Raw genomic sequence first — 19280 nt, 5'->3', positions numbered from 1 at the left:
AATTTTTAATTAAAAAAGGGGTGGTGGGGTTAGGAATAGGGTAGGTTTCCTTCTCGTAGGAAGCAGGAGCTTGGTTTTGATGCTTTTAACTATTTTTTTCCCTTAATATAAGAGATTTTAAAAACCAAGTTGAGTGATCCCTTGACCAAGATAATTTTAAACTGAGTTGTGGATGATAAACCATTCTTTCTTCAAGTGGCAAGTTAAATGTAAGCTGCTTGAGGCTAGGGAGATAAGTCTATCACTATGGGCTTAATAAGCTGAGTTATCATGAATATAAACTTATCACATGGGACTCAGAATCACCTTAATGCAAAGCTACCTGCCCCGGTTTGGAATGCTTGTTGCTTTTCTTAAATTCAGCCTTAAAAAACAATGTGTATGTGTATTAACAATGTGAAAACAACAACAAACAATGTATATTAACTGCTGCTAAACCATGCCACTGTGCCAGAGCAAGTGACATTACATAGAACAAATTAAAGAAACACTTTTGAGGGATGTAACTTCCTAACACTGCTAAAAATTCTACTCTTCAAAACAAATTTTATCTGTTAAATTGAATTAAGTAGTAATGATACTTAACTGAACAGACCATTCTCACTGTCAACCCTGTGCCTTCTCACACCTTTGGCCATTTTACACGTTCCTACTTTTGAAATCAGATGTCAAATTTTCTACAGCTTGCATTATTGTTTTGCAAATTATACACTGCAATTCTAACATACTAACAACTATTTTGAGTTCAGAAGGCCAGAAAGGTAGTATCAAATACACTTCTGTGGGCGCTGGTCTCCGCTGTATGGAGTACATAATCAATGGACAAATGTTTCCCACCACTATGGTGATATTCTCCATTGGGATAGCTTTTACTTCATAAGTGTAATTATGATTCCAAGTCTGACTTACATGATGACATGATTTAATGAAGCTGCAAATATACAAATTTATATTTAAAACAAAACACCAAAACCACTTTAATGAAAACTAGTTTTATTTTAAAATTAAGTGCATAGCACTCATCTAATTCCATTGGTGTGGACTTTAGCACCATACTTGCTATTTGCAATTCATGTCATAACAGATACCTTTTGGTTTGCAGTTTATGTTTGAGTAGTGTTTATTTAGTGGACTTTGGTAAAGCCCTTTATACATATCATTAATTTCTTCACAGTACACATTTAATGGTGGTCCGGTAATCTCAAAAACCAAAAAACCTGCTTTAAAGACTAATCAATAAATTAAACAAAACAAAACCCAAACAACTCCCCCCACCCACAGCCCCCCAAAGCTAGCAGTTGTGAGCTGTATTTATACTGAAACCTAATGCTTTAAAAATAGTACTGGTTTCTCCAACCACCCCATCCCACCCTACCCTGGGTATGCAGCAATAGTAACCAATTATTTATTTTACTCTCCCTCCCCCCCAAATTAGTCCAGTGTTCTTTAGTTTTTTAAAATATAAACTGGGAAAGTGTTACAGGCTTTTTAAAAAGGCATATTCTTCTATAACAAGAATGACATTTAAACCAATCAGTAAAAGCATTTGACAAGACATTTAAATTACCATAGGCACCAGTTGTTGTTTCAAGTTGGGATCTCTATCCCAATAGCTTACATTCATAGTATTATTGAGGTAGTTAAAATACTGAAAATTGGACTCCAGGTTGCTAGGTTCTGAATGTGAATGATATATTCTCTTTTGAACCCACTTTCCCCCAAATAATTCAAGTTCTCTTGAGGTAAGGACTACCAAAATCCAATAAGCAGCCTTCTGTAAAGAGAAAAGTGATGATACTTTCAGAAAACAATTTTCATACTTGAAAAATCTGCCATGAGTGAGTGTTCTTACCTGAGTAGTTTTTCATTTTATCTACCAGACTAATAAATCCATACCATGCCCTATGTACTCTAATGATAAAAGTTACTCTTAATGATATCATTTAAGGAAAGGATATTCTGTAAGAACTCACACTGACAGAAGCCACCCACCCACATTCATCTACTGGAGCCATCTGGATCAATCCACTGCTGTGATGAGTCCCTTCCCTTCCTAACAAAAGCCATTGGCTTGATTATTGAGACTCCTGCTGCATACCCATAACATCTTTATAATAAGAAGCTTGTCTTCAATGCATATTACGGCAGTCACATACCTGCCATGCAGTTTCCCTTCTATTCAAGTGCTATCTTTAAAAAAAAACACACAAACAAAATGACACACTTTACTAATTTTTCTATCAGAAAGCTTCCCTCCACCAAATCTCTTCTCCCACAGATAAGAGCACAATGTATATAGTTTCAGTTATTACAATGTTTTTTTCTTTTTACTTTTTTCAGTTTATTTCCTCCGAACTCTTTACCCCCAAACTGCCCTTGCTGTAAGGACCTATTGCTGTTTTCACTCATTACCAATATACTGTAATGTCCCAGGGCAGTTCTGGGGCCAATTCAATGAAAGTCACCTTTGCCTGCTTACACTTGACTGCTGCTGCTGCTAAGTTGCTTCAGTCATGTCTGACTCTGTGCAACCCCATAGATGGCAGCCCACAAGGCTCCCCCGTCCCTGGGATTCTCCAGGCAAGAACACTGGAGTGGGTTGCCATTTCCTTCTCCAATGCATGAAATTGAAAAGTGAAAGTGAAGTCGCTCAGTCGTGCCTGACTCTTAGAGACCCCAGGGACTGCAGCCCAGCAGGCTCCTCCATCCATGGGATTTTCCAGGCAAGAGTACTGGAGTGGGGTGCCATTGCCTTCTCCATTAAACTTGACTAGCTGGATTCAAAGGCTGCTTATAAAACCTGTCTTCCATGTAACAAAGTGCTACTCTAGCACAACCTGAGAACTACCCTGGCCACATTCCATCTCAAAACAAACTTATGGGACTTTATTCTAGTACTGACATTTTACAGTTACACCTTTACTTGAAAAACTTTTTTAGAATAATATCAAATCTGAGTATAAATCATTGATTGCACTGAGAAATGCAAAACTTGTATGTGTATTATGAATGACAGGAACCACCATTTCATTCATTCTATGCTACAATTATGTTCTCATTTGAAAACACACTCTAGCAGGAGTCTACTAATATGTTATTAAGGTAGTCATACTATAACATTCCCAAAGCATGTTGCATTACAGTTAAGTGTTTCCAAGTAGTACAAATTCCCTGAGTTAAGTGTGTTTAATTCTAAAGACTTGAGGTTGATCACAGGGGAAAAACAAGAAAAATGCATTGCCATAATTTTAAGACATCTACTCCAATCTTAATTTTAGTACATAAATCCAGATACCTATACTATCTGTGATAGGGAGTTATTTAGAATATCTAAAAAAAATTTTTTTAACCACACTGACTGGTATAGCAAAGAAATTCATGAGTTGAAACTTAGTCAGAAATTCATTTGCAGATGCAGATCAAAAATATAAATCAAAACTGGAGACTAAAAAAAAAGATCTCTTCAAAAATTAATACTGTAACTTTCCTTCATAAAAAGAATGTTTGGCAAGTCCACAGATAAACATTAATCTCTGACATATAAGCCAACATTAGGCCCAGAGCCCACCACAGGTCAAATCTTGAAAAAGCAAATTTGGAGTCTGTCCAAATTTTCTGTTGGGTTGAATATTTTTGAAATATTTGGACCATCATTTGGGGCTTTAAAATGTGTCATATAGAAATTTGTTTTAACATGATTTGACATATACACTGTTAAAGTGTTTGCAGTGTTACCTTAGTCCTCCCAGATATTCACGGTGTGTTGGAAGGGATAGTCAGTCTTCTTGGTGCTGGTATCTGAAGAGTTCTGATGAAATTTGGATCCCTTTCCTTTTGAAGAGAAGTTTTACAAAAAGCTTGCCCCAGAGATTCAAGTCACAAACAGTCTGGGTCAGGTCTTACCTCCACATAAAATCACCTTTCAAAGCACTGAGTAATGCAAGGATAATGTTCATTTATCTGATAACTCCGGTTATAAGAAACATTCAGACAGGGTTTAACTTCTACCGGTATTGCCAGTGACATCCCAACACCAGTTGGCACATGCCCAAGGCCCTGAACACTAGTTTGGAAGCCAGCAGGACATGTTGGTAGTGTGTAAGATGAGGTGTGTGTAGTAGATACAATCTGCTGACAGCTTGGTTGTTCCGATACAGGATGGCGATACTGCAATGAGGTCTGATGAGTCTGATGGAGATACTGAGGCTGCTGAAAGTGAACTGCCCGAGAGGGCTGGGAGGCTGTCTGGAACATACTTAGTTGTGCTGGCTGAGGTCCTGCCTGTCCTCTCTGTTTGTTTGCTTCTTTCACATCATTATCATGAGCGCTGCAACACAGACAGAAAGGAAACTTGTTAATAATGTTACTTGAGAAAAATCTGCAAGAAAGTCACACATCACCCTCAACTCCTTAACAGCTGGCTCCTTGGACTGCCCCACTGCCCAGGTAGCAGTCACTGCAACCATAATTTCAACAACAGAGCTCACTCTTAGCCTTCTGAAAGCTCCTTCCCATGGTATAAACCTTGAGGACTGGCTGCTAGTGGCTTTGAGGGCTCTTTTCAGCTTGGGAGCTATGTTCACAATGAGCACTTAAATATGACTGCCACTGTGAATTCTGAGGCCACCAGGATATCCCCAAAGATGTGGAAATGGGGACTGGAGCAAGATTTACCTGGATGATCTCACAGTTGTGGACTCACACAAGAGCAGCTCCTTTCCTTATTATGTACCCAGAATCATACTAGCAATGACAGCCTCTACCTGGATAACAGCCAAAAGAAACTCCCCTTTCACTCAGTACTCCACTGAGTATTGCTCACCAGGGGCTTCCTTATGGCAGCAGGAAGCTGTCAGAGCAAGTATCCTAAAAGCTCTCGTCTCGGCCTTTGCGAACTTGTTTCCAAGGCCCCTTTTACATGAAGAACGTTAATAAGAAATTACAAACAAAAGAACAGACAGGCTTACATCAATAGCCGTTCAATGCACTGCACTAGGAAATCCCAGGAGTAAGCAGTAAGACGATGCAATCTTGGAGGCCACGTTGGAGAAAGACGAAGTATAATCCTTGAAGAAGCCACACATGCTGCAGCTACTAAAGAAGGTGCATAATTTAGAAAGGCATAATCTGTGGAGACATCAAAAATGAACTTAAGCAACAGAATACACAAGTCACAAGCTCACAAGTCACTTGCTGGCATCTACAGCAACTCACCTTGCAAAGATACTTCCAGGAAGTAATCTGCATACTTGGCCATGTAGAGTTTAGTTTTTTCCAAGCAAATCATTGGCCAGCCATCATGAAGATCTGTTTCATGTACTGCTTCGGAGAGATAATACTCAATGAAATGGGCAGCTGTTGGAAGGCAAAGGTTCCACTGAAAGGTTTCTAATAGTAATAGTTCCATATGCAGCAAATTTTGTTTTGTTAATACTAGATTCATATTAGTCATACAACCCAGGCTGTTGAGCTGCTCCAGCTTAGGCACACTATCTTCTTTTTCTTCAAATTTACCTTATATGCAAAGGGAAATAAAAGCAAGAGAAAGAAAATATTAGGCCAAATGATCAAAGTTAAGTCTAGTTACTTAAATGGGATCTGCTATCTTAGTGCAAAGATTTAGATCCAAAGACATTTTCTCCCTACTCTGGGTAGATACAACTGTGCCAGAACTCTATGGTTCTCAAATCTTCATGTTTTCTCTTTCAATGCGTCCATTCCTCACCCTTTACCCTCTCCTAAAAAAAAAAAAAAAAAAGGAACGTGTAAACATTTTGATCTATGTCCTATTGTGTAAGGAAAACAGTCCTACGTGCCACTGTAAATATAACTTTCATCTCAACAGCTGAATCTTTTCAGGAAATTTCTTTATGAGGGCAGATGATGGTTGGTAAAAAAACTATTTTAGGACAAAGTTTCAAGTATTTAATGTCATAAAATTATCTGAAATAAAAAATAGCTAAGCTTCAAGAGTTTCATCTCAGCATATTTTCAGCAAAATCTCAGAGAGATATAAATAAAGGAAACAAACAAACAGGTGAACATGTAACACAAACATTACCACTCTACAAAAAACCCCTAATCCTCTTCTGAATTAAACCAAAAATCTAGCCAAGTCTGTTATTTTAAAAAGGGGAAGATACTTTATACCACTTTCATATCCCCTTACTCAAGGCAGAATAGGCATAAATATTAAACCTGGTTATCTGAAGGCATTAACTTCTTTTCATGAAACTCACCCATATGTACAGCTAAGGAATAAAATGCCCCCTCTGGCTGTGAATGATTTTTCTATTGATTACATATCATCTTGCACTTTAATTTCCCTCAAGTATTTTACTATATATAAATTATTCATTTTAGGTATTTCTAAAAGTCATGGCTGGAGAAAGTTCAAGTATCAAGTACTATTATAATTCTTCAAATGCAGCAATAGAACCATAAGAATTATCTTCAAGTTTCTTTGGATTTTTGTTTCATGACTGTCCAAAGAAGAAGGGAAATTAAAACTAAAAGCTTCCACCTCCTAGCCTTATGTTCTTTTTCATATTAAAGTATAAAATCATCATATTATACTGCAATTATTATAATTTCTCACAATAGTTTTTACACTTGTTCATAATTATAGCTGTTAGAATGTTATATATTACTATATAAAATTTTTATTTTACTATTTTGATATTTATTTCAGTATATTTGTTTTCTTTGGAAATCTCACAATTTTATTTTATTCATTTAAAAACATTTTTTGGAGAAGACCAGAAAGACTGCCAAACCAGAAGAAATCAAACCAGTCTCCCTGTGAAAACTGGGAATGGTTCTCTTTCAGAACCATACATTGAAATTCTGACAACAAATGGTAGTGGCCAGAACCACTCAGCCCAGATCCTTAGTATACTGGAGTCAGAGAGGTCTGTTCAAGTCCGCTAGCCTTAGGGGCTGTGAAAAAACACTGCTAACTACCCTGGTCTTTGCTTGCTGCTGCTGCTGCTGCTGCTAAGTCACTTCAGTCGTGTCTGACTCTGTGTGACCCCATAGACGGCAGCCCACCAGGCTCCCCCGTCCCTGGGATTCTCCAGGCAAGAACACTGGAGTGGGTTGCCATTTCCTTCTCCAATGCATGAAAGTGAAAAGTGAAAGTGAAGTCACTCAGTCGTGTCCAACTGTTTGCAACCCCATGGACTGCAGCCCAGCAGGCTCCTCCGTCCATGGGATTTTCCAGGCAAGAGTACTGGAGTGGGGTGCCATTGCCTTCTCCGGGTCTTTGCTTAGGGAGGGGGAGCTAGGGAAGAAGGTTTGTCTCCTATGCCAGGAACTCTTGAGTCTAGGTCCAAAGAATTTAAATTTCACTCCCACTCCAGAAATTTTGAACTTCGTTAGATTTAAACCACTCTTAACACTGCTGCAAATATGAGTTAATCCAAAAAACTTACATAATTCAGACTTTTCAATAATCTAGATAATGCTTCCCAGTTCAAATCACGTACAGATGAATTTCACAAGTTTTGCCAATGCCATTTATTAGCAGAGCTGAAAGCACTACAGTGGTCTTAATGACAGTCATCCAGTATGATCACTGCATAAATATAGGAGAGGAACCCACTGTTCTCAGTATAACAGAGTGGAATTCTTCAGAAGGAGAATGACTTAGGAATTTAGTTCAATCCTTCTGGATGAATCATTAAGGCTTTCAAAGTACTCTATTTGTGTAGTAGCAGCAATACTGGCATTGAACTTCAAAGGAATACTGTAAAAGTTAATGCATTTAAAGCTCCTTTGAAGAAATTAATATACCACAATTCACTATTTAATTTAAGGATTAAGAAAATATTTCATATTATCTCCTTGAACCTTTCAACACAGAAAACAAAACTGTATATGACCAATTTCACAGCTCAAGAAACCAAGTTAGCAAGGTTGGCCAATTCATTTAAGGTCAATTAAGTTGAGTCAAACCAAAAATGGAAGATTTATGCTTGAATTCCCAAATCTGCTTCCAGACCAAAGCTAAATGGGGACTCCTAGAATAGACAGGCTTCTATATTATTAAGGATCCATGGGGTTTCTATATTTATAAAGTACTTGGCTATTAAAAGTATGAAGGTCTTTGCATCTTGATTTGCAAAGTTAAAAATAACCTGCATACTACACAAATAACCATACTTGATATTTAAATTGAGGTTTAGTTTTTTGGGGAAACTTTTCATTATATATAGTAATATACTCAGATGCATGGATGTTAAAGGAATTCAAAATGTGAGACAATGTCATGAGTACTTGCATTCATGTAGTTTTTATCGTGCTGAATGCTATGTGCATGACTATTTTAAATCTACTTATCCGTAATACCACATACAGATCACAAAGATCAGTTTCTTCAATTGAAAGGAAATACCAGAAGCCATGTGATTATATTGATAAAGGTCCCTAACAGGAAATAAGGGCACAGGAAATTCACATCTGCTTCCCAGAAAATAAAGAATCAGGAGCCCCAGAAACAAAACATCAGGTTGTCTTTCCTTTATAGGAAATGCTCAGATCTGCCATGGAAACCAGCACATATTCAAAGGCAGGAGGGAATGGCAGGTATGTGGTAGTAGGGCATGGATCAGATGGATGTCACTGTGATCTCTGCCAACTCACATTTTGTCTTTTATTACTAAGGAGAAAAAAGTCATCCTTAATATTTACTAGGAATTCTCACAAATTTATAAGACTACCAGTCTAATAAGAAAAAAATGGATAAGGAACCAGAAGACAGAATTCATAGAGGGGAAAAAAAAAAGGTTCTATTCTAACTAAAAATCGATATATAAATAGAATCATCTGTGACATACAGTTTTTCACCTATCAAATAGTAAAAAGCTTTGTCAACCCAGTACTGGTGAGCAAGAAGAAACAAGCACTTGTCACAAATTTTTGCTATTAAAAGCCTATAATCTCACTTTTGACTTCATCTTGACTTTAAGATCTTTTCTTAGTTACACAAAACCTTGAACAGGCTTCCTGGTGGCTCAGATGGTAAAGAATCCGCCTGCAATGCAGCAGACCTGGGTTTGATCCCTGGGTTGGGAAAATCCTCTAGAGGAGGGCATGGCAACCACTCCAGTATTCTTTCCTGGAGAATCCCCATGGACAGAGAAGCCTGGCATGCTGCAGTCCATGGGGTCACAAAGAGTAGGGCATGACTGAGCAACTAAGCACACACAATACCTTCAGCAGATTATCAAAAGTCTCAGGTTTAAGACCACTTCCATGCTCTCTACAAGTTCAATACTGATCACAGAAGGCAAGAGAGCCAGGAGTTAAGAGTGTCAAGGAGTTTAAGAGTTTGAGATCTTCCCAGGACAAATCAGTCTTTTCTGGAATGAGTCAAAATCTTTGGGGCTAGGGAGCAAGACTAAAGATTATAGAACACTTATGGAGGAATTAATCATTACAATGCTAACCTTTATGTTTCAATTTCATATGTGCTTTTAAACATATTACCCTACTTGATCCTTATAACACACGTTTGTAAGGTTAAGTGTCTTTATTTTCATTTTATAAGAAGTAACCTAAGACTCGAGGATTGTTGAAATTCATATTGCTGACCAATTCAATTCTATATCCATACAGAGTTCTGATAATCCCTGCTGTAAAAATACTACACGCCACTCTCCAGTTTGTAGGCCCTTTCTTCCTACCTCTAATAGTGTACATCCAAGCAGCTGGATATGCATTAGTACCTGAAACTTACAAGCTGTGCTCCATTTTTAACCAAACTACCAAAGCCTTCCAACCTATTTAGTAACTAAAAGACAGCTGTCACTGAGTCCTGTCAGCTGTAAGTTGTTCTTCACTTTTATACAACAGGCTGTCCATCCCAAAGCAGGGAGCAGCTGGGGGAGGGGAACATTCAGAGTTTAATCATTCTGAGACAAGAGAAGCATCGTTTGAGTCAAGTTTATGATAACTAACTGGAGACTTGACACTGGAATTCAAATATAAGAAGATATAGTATAAGAATGTAAGAAACAGTAGAAAGAACTCCACAAATTTAAAACATACGTCATATACTAAAAACAGACTACTGGTTTATAAGCATCCGAAGCATTTCTGTTGGAGTAAAGTTAGACTTCATTAACTGGAAGAAGAGCTTTCAGTGGGCTACTAAGGGCCAGCCTCTTTGATTCCTGACCCCACTGAAGAGCTGATAGCTTGAATTCTGTTTGACCAGTGACTACTTGGGAGGAGCTGAGACCCTGAGGGGCACCTATCTCACATTTTCCCACTCTCCAGTGGATGAAGAACAATGTAAAAGCAATTCTTTCTCAGAGACAATAGGGTGGGGTCAGTAAAACAAAGGGAGGAGGTATCTGACTCTTAGTAATAGGTAGTAAACAATTCTCATCTGAACTCAGTAAACACAAATCCTAGAGCCTAGTGCCTAGAAAATGAGTCAAAAGTAACTACATACTACCACAGATTAAGTCAAATAATCGTCAATAAAATAAACTGATCACGACCTTAAACTGACAGTTACAGAAAATTTAGAAAGAAGAATTGAAAATACCATTCCAATCAACCTAAGGTGGTACATAAATAGAAGATCCTTTCCCCAAACTGTGTAAACTGCAGAAACCTGGCACCAATGCCAAGCTCTGCACGGTGGCCAGAGTTCCTTTTAGATTATTCAGCTAGAGACCTTGGTGAACTCTGATAGTAATATGTAGTTTATAAATGTCTAGTTTATAATCCCCAAGTCATTTTGTAAGGTACTAGTAAATTTTAGTCACAAACATAAATCAGTCTATGAACTGACTATCCATCATTCATAATTTCACAGTCCATAGGCACAGACCAGGTAGGGCTTGGTAGTGATTGAAGGACAGTGATGGCCACAGCAGGCACAAAATTTTTCATTACTGATCCCAAGATTTTAAAATAACCTAACTTGCATGTTTGATTTCCTGTGTCTCTCAGCTATAACCGATCCTATAATAAACTAATATTGTACAGGATATCAGGAAGCCATTCCGTGTAGATTCTCACACATTTTTGACATGCCAAGTATGGGCTTTTCCAACCCTATGCAAACTACTACATCACAAATCATCATAGTGATGAAACACAGAACTGTACAGATGACTGCTTATGAGGATAAGACCTTAATTAAAAGTTAAAGGTTAATTATAAATGTACAAACATTACCTCTGGCTTTCTGGATGGTGGCGAGAAGAGCAGGTGATACGAATAGATCTTAGAGGACAAGATTAAAGGAGAAAGACAGATACTCAGGAAATATACCATTCTGGTAAGAATTTGACTCAAGTTACATGGGGACAGAGTTGAAAGAAAAGTCTACTAAGATGGCTGGGTCCAGATGAACGGTTCTGAATGTTACATTAAGGAGTTTCTACCTTAATCCACAGGTAGTGGAAAGTCATCACTGGGCTATGTTTATATATATTCAACCTGGTCCACAAAAGATTTGAAATAGTTTACAAAAAGACCTTCCAGAAGATAAAATAGGGAGCTGAAGTCATCAGAGGAAAAATAAGGACAGGAAAAGAAAAGCAGAAAAGACTAGTATCATAAATGATACCACACAGGCCTGCATTTGGTTTTAGGTTTATTTGCAGTCAAATGCAAAGGTGTTTTAGAAAGAATTCTGGTGGTAGGGTAGAGAAGGAATGTTTCTTAGATAGCAGTCACATTGGATCCTAAATCCTCAAGTGGGGGTTAGAGGTGAAGGCAGTTGGTATTTCTACATGTCACTTTAAGTGGGACTTAAATTTCCATTATAATGACATGAATAATTAAAAACAAAAACACTACATAATGGATTCAATAACAAATACCATCTTTTCAGAATACTAAGAGAAGAAAAATTTCAGTTTCAATGCTTTTACTCACCCTCTTTGTCTTCAGTCAAGATACTAACAAACAATGAAATACGTCACAGGAAAATGTTAAGAGAAAGAGGCACCAAAAGGCCCATTAACAGATTCTACCCTACAGCTTACTATGCAGTTTTGCCTACTATAAAAGCAAGTGTTTTCACATGTGTAGCTATTGCATGTGAACCTTCAGTTCATTAATCTAAATCACGACTTAGTCAGTAGAAGGTATTCTAACAAGACAAGAGTATGATACCTATCAGAGTTTTTCAACCTAAGCTCCACTGACATTTTAGGCTAGATAATTCTTTGTTGTGTGGGCTGTCCTGTGCATTGCAGATGTTTAGCTTCCTCCCCGGCTGTAACGACAACCCAAACTGTCTCCACATATTGCCAAATATCCCCCAGTGGGACACAACTGCTCTTGGTTAAGAACCACTGCTTTAAGGCAATGGTTCCCAACTGGGAAGATACATGAGAATCACCTTTGAAATTTTTAAGAAGTTAAAGAATATCCAGGTCCCATGATGCAGATTCTTAGTCAGTAGATCCGGAATGACCTAGATATCTGTATCAGAATCTTCAGGATGTAGGGCTCAGGTACACATGTTTTTGAAAGATTTCAGAGCCACTTTTTAATATGTCTGGTTAAGAACTGCTATGCCAAAAAGCACTCTCAACATAAACTTTCAATACTAGTAAACTGGAATGAAAGGAATTTGGTGGTATTTCACCGAGTTCTAAGTAAATTTATTTAATTATAAACTATGTAGATTGTACTCATACTTACTTGCTAGAAGCAGACAGGAAAGTGCAACTAAATGCAGCTGCTGGATAGAGATGTCATAACGATCCATAAACAGGTCCAGCAAATAGACAGCAAGATGTCGCGCAGAAGGGCAGAGTGTGAAACGATTGCTCACAATGGCAATCAAGTCAGCAAAATATCTTCTGAGACTTAGTTGAGGGGACTGGCCTTTGTAGGAAGGCAACTTCAGCTCCTAAATCAAGAAGAACATTTAGTCTAATATAGGCTGTAGAAGAATTATCCCCTCAATGCAAAGATGACACTTTCCCCCCAATATACTAACGTTACCATTGTCTAAAACATTTTCTTGAGTGAAAACAAAAATGAAAAAGCTGAGTGGAAGGATAACGAATGGCATTTCAAATTTAGAACTAAACGTTTCTCCTTATTCTTAACCACATCTGACATTACCAGTTATAGGTATTTCTTACATTATGGAATAGATGTGTTTTAGCAAGATTTTTAATAATGGAATCCTGTTTTCCCTACCACATATTTTCAGAAAAACATCATTACCAAAATACTAACCAAACCATACATACACATCCCCTAAAGATGCTCAAAGCTTTTCGTTAGAAAGTAATGAATAAATGGACATGCTTCTAGTATAATACATACTGTGTTATACTCGTAGGGATGTTGAAGATCCACTAGTACCTTCTAATCTGGTTTCTCATTTTTTAAAAATAAGAAAATTCCTATACTATTAAAGAATTTCCAGAAAGATGGAAGAGTTCTAAATTCATTTTATGAGCTCAGCACAATGCCACAGTCAACCCAACAGGTATTACAATGGAAGGAAGTAACATGGATATGATCCTAAAAGCACAGGTAAAAAATACGGTTTAAGACTTCATCCAAAAAAACCTTTTATGCATCAAAGGACAGTTTCATCAGAGTGAAAAAGCAACCCACAGAATGGGAGAAAATACTTGCAAATCATATATCTGGTAAAGTGTTAATATCCAGATCATAAAGAACTCTTATACATACAAATCAACAAAATCCAAAACGCCTTGAGTGAAAAACAAGCAAAGGACTTGACTAAACATTTCTCCAAAGAAGATGTACAAATGGCCAATAAGCACCTATAATGATGCTCAAAAGCACTAATGATCAGGAAAATGCAAATCAAAACCATTATGAGATACCATTTCATACCAATTAGAATTGCTACTGTAAAAAAAAAAATCTCCCAAAAGAAAACGGAGAAAACAGAAACTAACAAGTATTGACAAAGATGTAGAGTAACCGGAACCCTTGTGGAGTGGTAGGGATATAAAGTTGTGTAGCCACTGTGAACAACAGTACTGCAATTCCCCCCAAAAATTAATGCAGAACTACCATGATCCAGCAATTTCACCTTTAGATATACACCCAAAAGAAGTGAAACTGGGGACTCAAACAGGTATTTGTGCAACCATGTTCAGAGCAGCATTATCCTGAGTGGGAACAAACAACTCCAGTGTTCATCAACAGATGAACTGATAAACAAAATGTAGTATATACATACAGTGGAATACTATTCAGCCTTAAAAAGAAATGAAATTCTGATATATGCTGCAACATGGATGATTAAATCATCTGGAGATGATTTAAAATATACAAGAGGATGTGTGTAGGATATAGCGATATATGCAAACACTACTCCACTTTACATAAGGGACTTGAGCATCCTCAAATTTCAGTATTTACAGGGATCCTAGAGCCAATTCCCGTGGATACTGAGGGATGACTATATAGTTTTTTCAATAATCATTTTTTTATATTTCATTAATTTTTGCTTATGTTATTAAGAGTGGATACAGAAACTCGCGTATTACTGGTCAGGTTGACAACTCATATAACCTTCTGAAGGACAATTAGATAATATACATTTTTGAAAATGCAGACTGCAGATACCCTTTAACTTAGCAACACCAGGTCTAGGAATTTATCCTACATATAAGGAGGGCCTTTACAGCACTGTTTTTAGTAGCAAAAGAGTGGAATAAAAAAGCTTAATGTCAAAAACCTGGACGGATCTCCAGGGAATTATTCTGAGTGGGTAAAATGAATCCCCCCAAATCATGTAGTACATAATTCCACTTATGTAACATTCCTCAAATGACAAAATTATAAAAATAAAGAACAGATGAGTGGCTGCCAGAGGTTAAGGGAGAATAACGATGGGAGGAAAGAGGCTGTGCCTATAAAAGGATAAGATGAAAGATCTTTGTGGTGATAAATGTACAGAAAATGTTTTAGATCTTGACTGTCTCAATGTCAATACTATCCTAGCTGTGGTAATGGCACCATAGTTTTGCCAGATAGACAGGGGAATATAGTTGGAAGACACTGGTGGACTTTACGTTAACTTGGCTAAAAGAAACCAAAACAAGAGCAAGAACTCTAAGGGCCACCACTAGGAGATTTTTAAGTGTATCCAATATGTTCTCTTTATATTATTGCAAATGGTAAAGGACATGGGCTTATCATATGGCTGTCAGATTTAGTTCTTTGTCCATGTAGTACAGTTATATACATGAGAAAATGACCTATGCTTCTTTCAGCTTATGAGTTTTTTCTAATGTCTATTCCTGATTCCCCAGAATTGAACACTCTTATTCCTGTCTGCTTCTCAGGATTCCATAGGACCAAAGCACAGAAAGATCTAAATATGTCATCTCCATCTCCAATCCCAGGTCCTTATTAGTTCACCACCCTAAATGCCATCCCATTCCCAAAATGGGTTAACTGTCCAGCCAGGATGAAAATTAAGGCATAGAAGGAATACTCACAACTCTGTAGGATATTTTCTTGATGTTTCTCACAAAGTTAGCATCGTTTCTATCTGTCATAAAGGCTCCTAAAAATATTTCCCCAAGCATCCTAAGACACTAGTCTACATAGCAAAACAATGAGAAGAGAAGACACAGGGTATTAGAGGACAGCTGCTTTGTTGAGGAAAAAGTGATTGTATTTAATGGAAACAGTAGAGCTGGCATTTGGGGTTGAAGAGGATTTTCATTTGCTGTAATTTTTACTCTTCTCTATTCGGACACGACTGAAGCGACTTAGCAGCAGCAGCAGCAGTAGATTCAATGCTGGTCACACCAATTATTCCTCCACAAACCTTGGGTCTAAACAGAATACGTCCCACTGTGCCTAAATGGCAACTGTCCAACCAAAGACCTAAATCCAGATGAAATTAGACTACTTAAAGGCAAGGATCATGTCTATCTCATACTATCCTTTTAATGCCGACAGCACCTTGTACACTGTAGGCATACAAATATGTTGAATAAATAAGCATATGACTACCCAACTAAATAACCTAATTAATAGCCTGGAATTGACATGTACTCTCTGTGAGAAAAGTTCATTTTAACTTTCCTTGACTTTAGTGTACTACAAAGAGTGGTCTCTCCAGTTTCACAGGTTCAAGTTTTACTGATTAACAAATTCTTTATAACGTGTGGCCATTGTGTCAAATCACAAGAATGTGGCTTACACAATGCTTAAACATAAAATAAAGACAACCCACAGTCGCAGGCGGCAGGTGGCCCAACACAACTTTCAGTGGCATTCTTTCAGGCCCTGTTCTAGCTCGTCCTCTGATAGTTTGTACATAAGTTTAGTACAGGTTCTGTCTTATTCCTTGCATCCTCCCCAGAGACCAATAAACAAAAACATCAATAAATTTGCTGGAAAAAAAATGCACTTCCAACTTCAGCTAATAAAATTACTTCATCACTCAGGATTAAAATTACACATAAAATATAAGAATCAAAAACCATGGGAATCACCATGAAAAATCTTAAGTTTCATGTCATTAAAAAACATATGTATCATTAAACATCAGATATTAATTTCCCCATATATCAGAGGAATAAAGAACTGACACTTAGAAAACAGGACCATTTAAAACTGAAAGATACTATCTAAATAAAAAACAACAACAACAAAAAAAATCAAAAGTATTTCAACAATTTCCAAGGTGGAAAACCTGCACCTCTGTTAACATTCCAAAGAACCATTCCATACTTGAGACTTTTCTATGGTACAATTAGGGAGCTGAGGTGTATTTAGTGTGTCTAAGAGACTGAATGTCAGAATTAACAACCAGCAGTTAGAAATCTCAAACTTTAGAAAAGGGTACAATTGTAATAGTTTAAGTCAGAATTAGGATTTCTAATCTATTTAACCTGTTTTTCTTAAAAAAAAAAAAAAAAAATCAAGATACAAGTCATCCCAGGACCTCTCAACTTCAACAGTCAGCAGCCTTTTTATTAAAGAGTCAGCTGTTTTGCTTCTTTCCAATTTTCTATACATAATAATGGTTCTTTCTATCCACAGTGAAATTAAGTGAAGTTAGAGTTAATTTTGGATCTGGGCTCTTTCTATTAAAGTTAGACTCAGAGGTGACATGTTAAACAGATGTGACAGCAACAATAAACAAACTTTGCATTGTGCCAGAAAGGTGTATTTTTCCCCCAAAATCTTTTAAATACACTAGGTCTACTCCTCCTGTTTGATATTAGCTGAAAGAGCAGCTAACTCTTATCTTAAGGTTTTCTGAACACCCCCCAAGTCTTGGGGTTTCAAAGGAAGAAAATAACAAAATTATCACTTTCTTAGTGCGTACTATCTGCCAATCATTGTTCTGAGCACATCTGAAGTATTACCTCATTTTAATCTTCACAGTCGTTTCATACAGCACGTTCTATTATTAATCATTTTACAGATAAGGAAATTGGGAATCAGAAATTTAAGTAACTTGTCCAAAGTTTCACAGTAAGTTAGTGGAAAGGCTGGGGGATTTACTTTTGTACAAATGTGACATAGCAGACAGCTGCATGCAACAGCAGCTATAGAAGAAAGCAGGGTTGCTCTGCCCAATAAAAAGCCAGCACACATGTCTTTTAAAATCCAATATCCAATCCATGTTCCACCTGGGAACAGGAACATCAGACCGTCCCTTCACATCGTCCCTCTCTCAACTACCACGCCCCACCCAGCTCCTCATTCAAGTTTCAGGTTCTTCTGATACACCCCAGGGAAGAAGCCAAGAAGTTAATTAACCTCGAGCAAATAAGCAAACTCGCCTTTTCTGATTTGGAAACTAGTGGTTAAAGACCCTGACCAGGCTTTCCAAGGAGCCGAGATTCATACTAACTGGCATTGAGGCACCGAACCGAAAGGTCGGGGCATAGCGGTTACCTTGTACCGAAGAGCTTGATGGATGTCGGCAGCCAGCTGTCCCCGCCACCACTGCGCCTCCAGCTCCATGGGACCCGGCGGCGTGCCTGGCCAGACGAGGCAACTCCAGTCTGTAAGACACACCCCAGACGCGGTCACTGCCAGCTCCCTCCACGCGCCCCTCCGCAACCCCCGCCCGAGGGGTGTGACCTCAGGCCACCCAGGGTGACTGTTCATCTTCACCTGACTCGTCCGAAAACCAGCACCGACCAAACCAACTCCCTGACGCCTCACGGAAGGCCCACGCTACCCGGTCAGGAGGAGCCAGCTTGTTTGATGAACTGCCGGACCGGGTGCCAGGCAAAAGGGGACCAACTGGGGCCCGATTCCCCAGGCGCGAACCCGGGCGCGTACTCGGAAAAGCTAGACCGGAGGCCCGGCTTCGGGACTCCCCGCGCCCCGGGTTCGAACTCTCCGGCCCCGAGAAGCGAGACTTGACAGCACTCACAGACCCCTGAGGTAAAAACCTCCCGCCGAGAAGCCCGAAGACGAACGCCAGCCCGGCTCCGGGTGCCCGCTGCAGACGATCGGGCGCGCGCTCCTCCTCCGTCGCCTCCCCGCGGCCCGGCCGGGCCCAGCGCGCACCCAAGCCTCCGCCTCCTCATCCGGAGGAGAGCACGGGATCGCGCGGCCCCAGAAAGGCGAACAAAAGGCCGGGCCGGGTGGCTCCAGTACCCCGCCACCAACCCAGGCCTGCCGGTTCCCACGGCGGCCTCCCTTACCCGGAACCGCGGCCCTCACAGGCCCAGCCCCGCCGACACGCGGGGAACGCCGGCCCCGCTCATGCTGCGGACAGTCGGCAGCAAAGCGCCGGCTTCAGCTCCGACCCAGCGCCAGGGCGCTCGCGCCGCCCATTGTTAAAGGACCGGCAGGCGGCTCCGCGTACAAAGCCAGCGCGGGGGCACATGCGGACCCGCCGCTGCCAATCTCGTCTCGCGATACAGCCGGGTCACCCGGAGTCGTCCAATCGGCGGCCGGGCCGGGCCCAGGTGCAGCGCCCGGCAGTGGCTTGGGGGCCCCATCCGGACCGGGCAGCGTCTCTGGCCTGCCCCGCGGTTCGCTTTACCGGAGAGCCCCAACACCACCTACCGCGAAGCCGGCCTGCGCTGCGGGCAGAGGTCGGAAGAGCGCGCCGGAGAAATTAAAATGCGGATCATCCATCCGTTGGCCAATCCGGTCATGCCTCTCACCTGCTGAGAACCTCCGCTTGCTCCCCAGGCGGAGGAGGAAAGTTCCGATGCCTCAGTTTGGCGTTTAAAACCGTCTCGGCAAGGATTGATTAGGCCTCATCTCACGTTACAACAGACCCATACCTCTGAGGGGGCTGCTCAGTAGGCTTATCAGTCCCT

The 19280-nt window shown here is 39.6% G+C and overlaps 1 protein-coding gene across 2 annotated transcripts; it reads right to left on the bottom strand.

The window, feature by feature from the left end:
• Positions 1–973: 973 nt before the first annotated feature.
• CCNJ (cyclin J) lies at positions 974–18840 on the bottom strand. 2 transcript variants are annotated; one of them, XM_040254626.1, is made up of 6 exons: positions 18654–18840; positions 17893–18002; positions 12673–12883; positions 5215–5514; positions 4968–5127; positions 974–4327 (listed from the first exon to the last, which is right to left on the bottom strand). In XM_040254626.1, exons 2-6 carry the CDS (start codon positions 17959–17961, stop codon positions 3916–3918), a joined length of 1152 nt encoding a protein of 383 aa, XP_040110560.1. In that variant the 5' UTR covers positions 17962–18002; positions 18654–18840; the 3' UTR covers positions 974–3915. The 2 variants fall into 2 exon arrangements, with proteins under 2 accessions (XP_040110560.1, XP_040110561.1); XM_040254627.1 differs by having other exon boundaries at positions 4968–5094.
• Between the last annotated feature and the right edge of the window lie 440 nt (positions 18841–19280).

This window comes from Oryx dammah, unplaced genomic scaffold (assembly GCF_014754425.2).
Source record: "Oryx dammah isolate SB20612 unplaced genomic scaffold, SCBI_Odam_1.1 HiC_scaffold_14, whole genome shotgun sequence".
NCBI lineage: Eukaryota > Metazoa > Chordata > Mammalia > Artiodactyla > Bovidae > Oryx > Oryx dammah.
Note: the sequence above shows the minus strand (reverse complement) of the source record. Positions and strands in the feature narration are given on the sequence as shown.

What these genes read in the sequence shown, in the direction of transcription:
- CCNJ (XM_040254626.1), bottom strand. Translation starts at nt 17,961, where the DNA reads ATGGAGCTGGAGGCGCAGTGGTGGCGGGGACAGCTGGCTGCCGACATC. An exon ending in CCTGGAAGTATCTTTGCAAG is followed by an intron (nt 5,128 to 5,214) that starts GTGAGTTGCTGT and finishes ATGTCTCCACAG; the next exon opens with ATTATGCCTTTCTAAATTAT. An exon ending in TGCATTGAACGGCTATTGAT is followed by an intron (nt 4,328 to 4,967) that starts GTAAGCCTGTCT and finishes TCTGTGTTGCAG; the next exon opens with CGCTCATGATAATGATGTGA.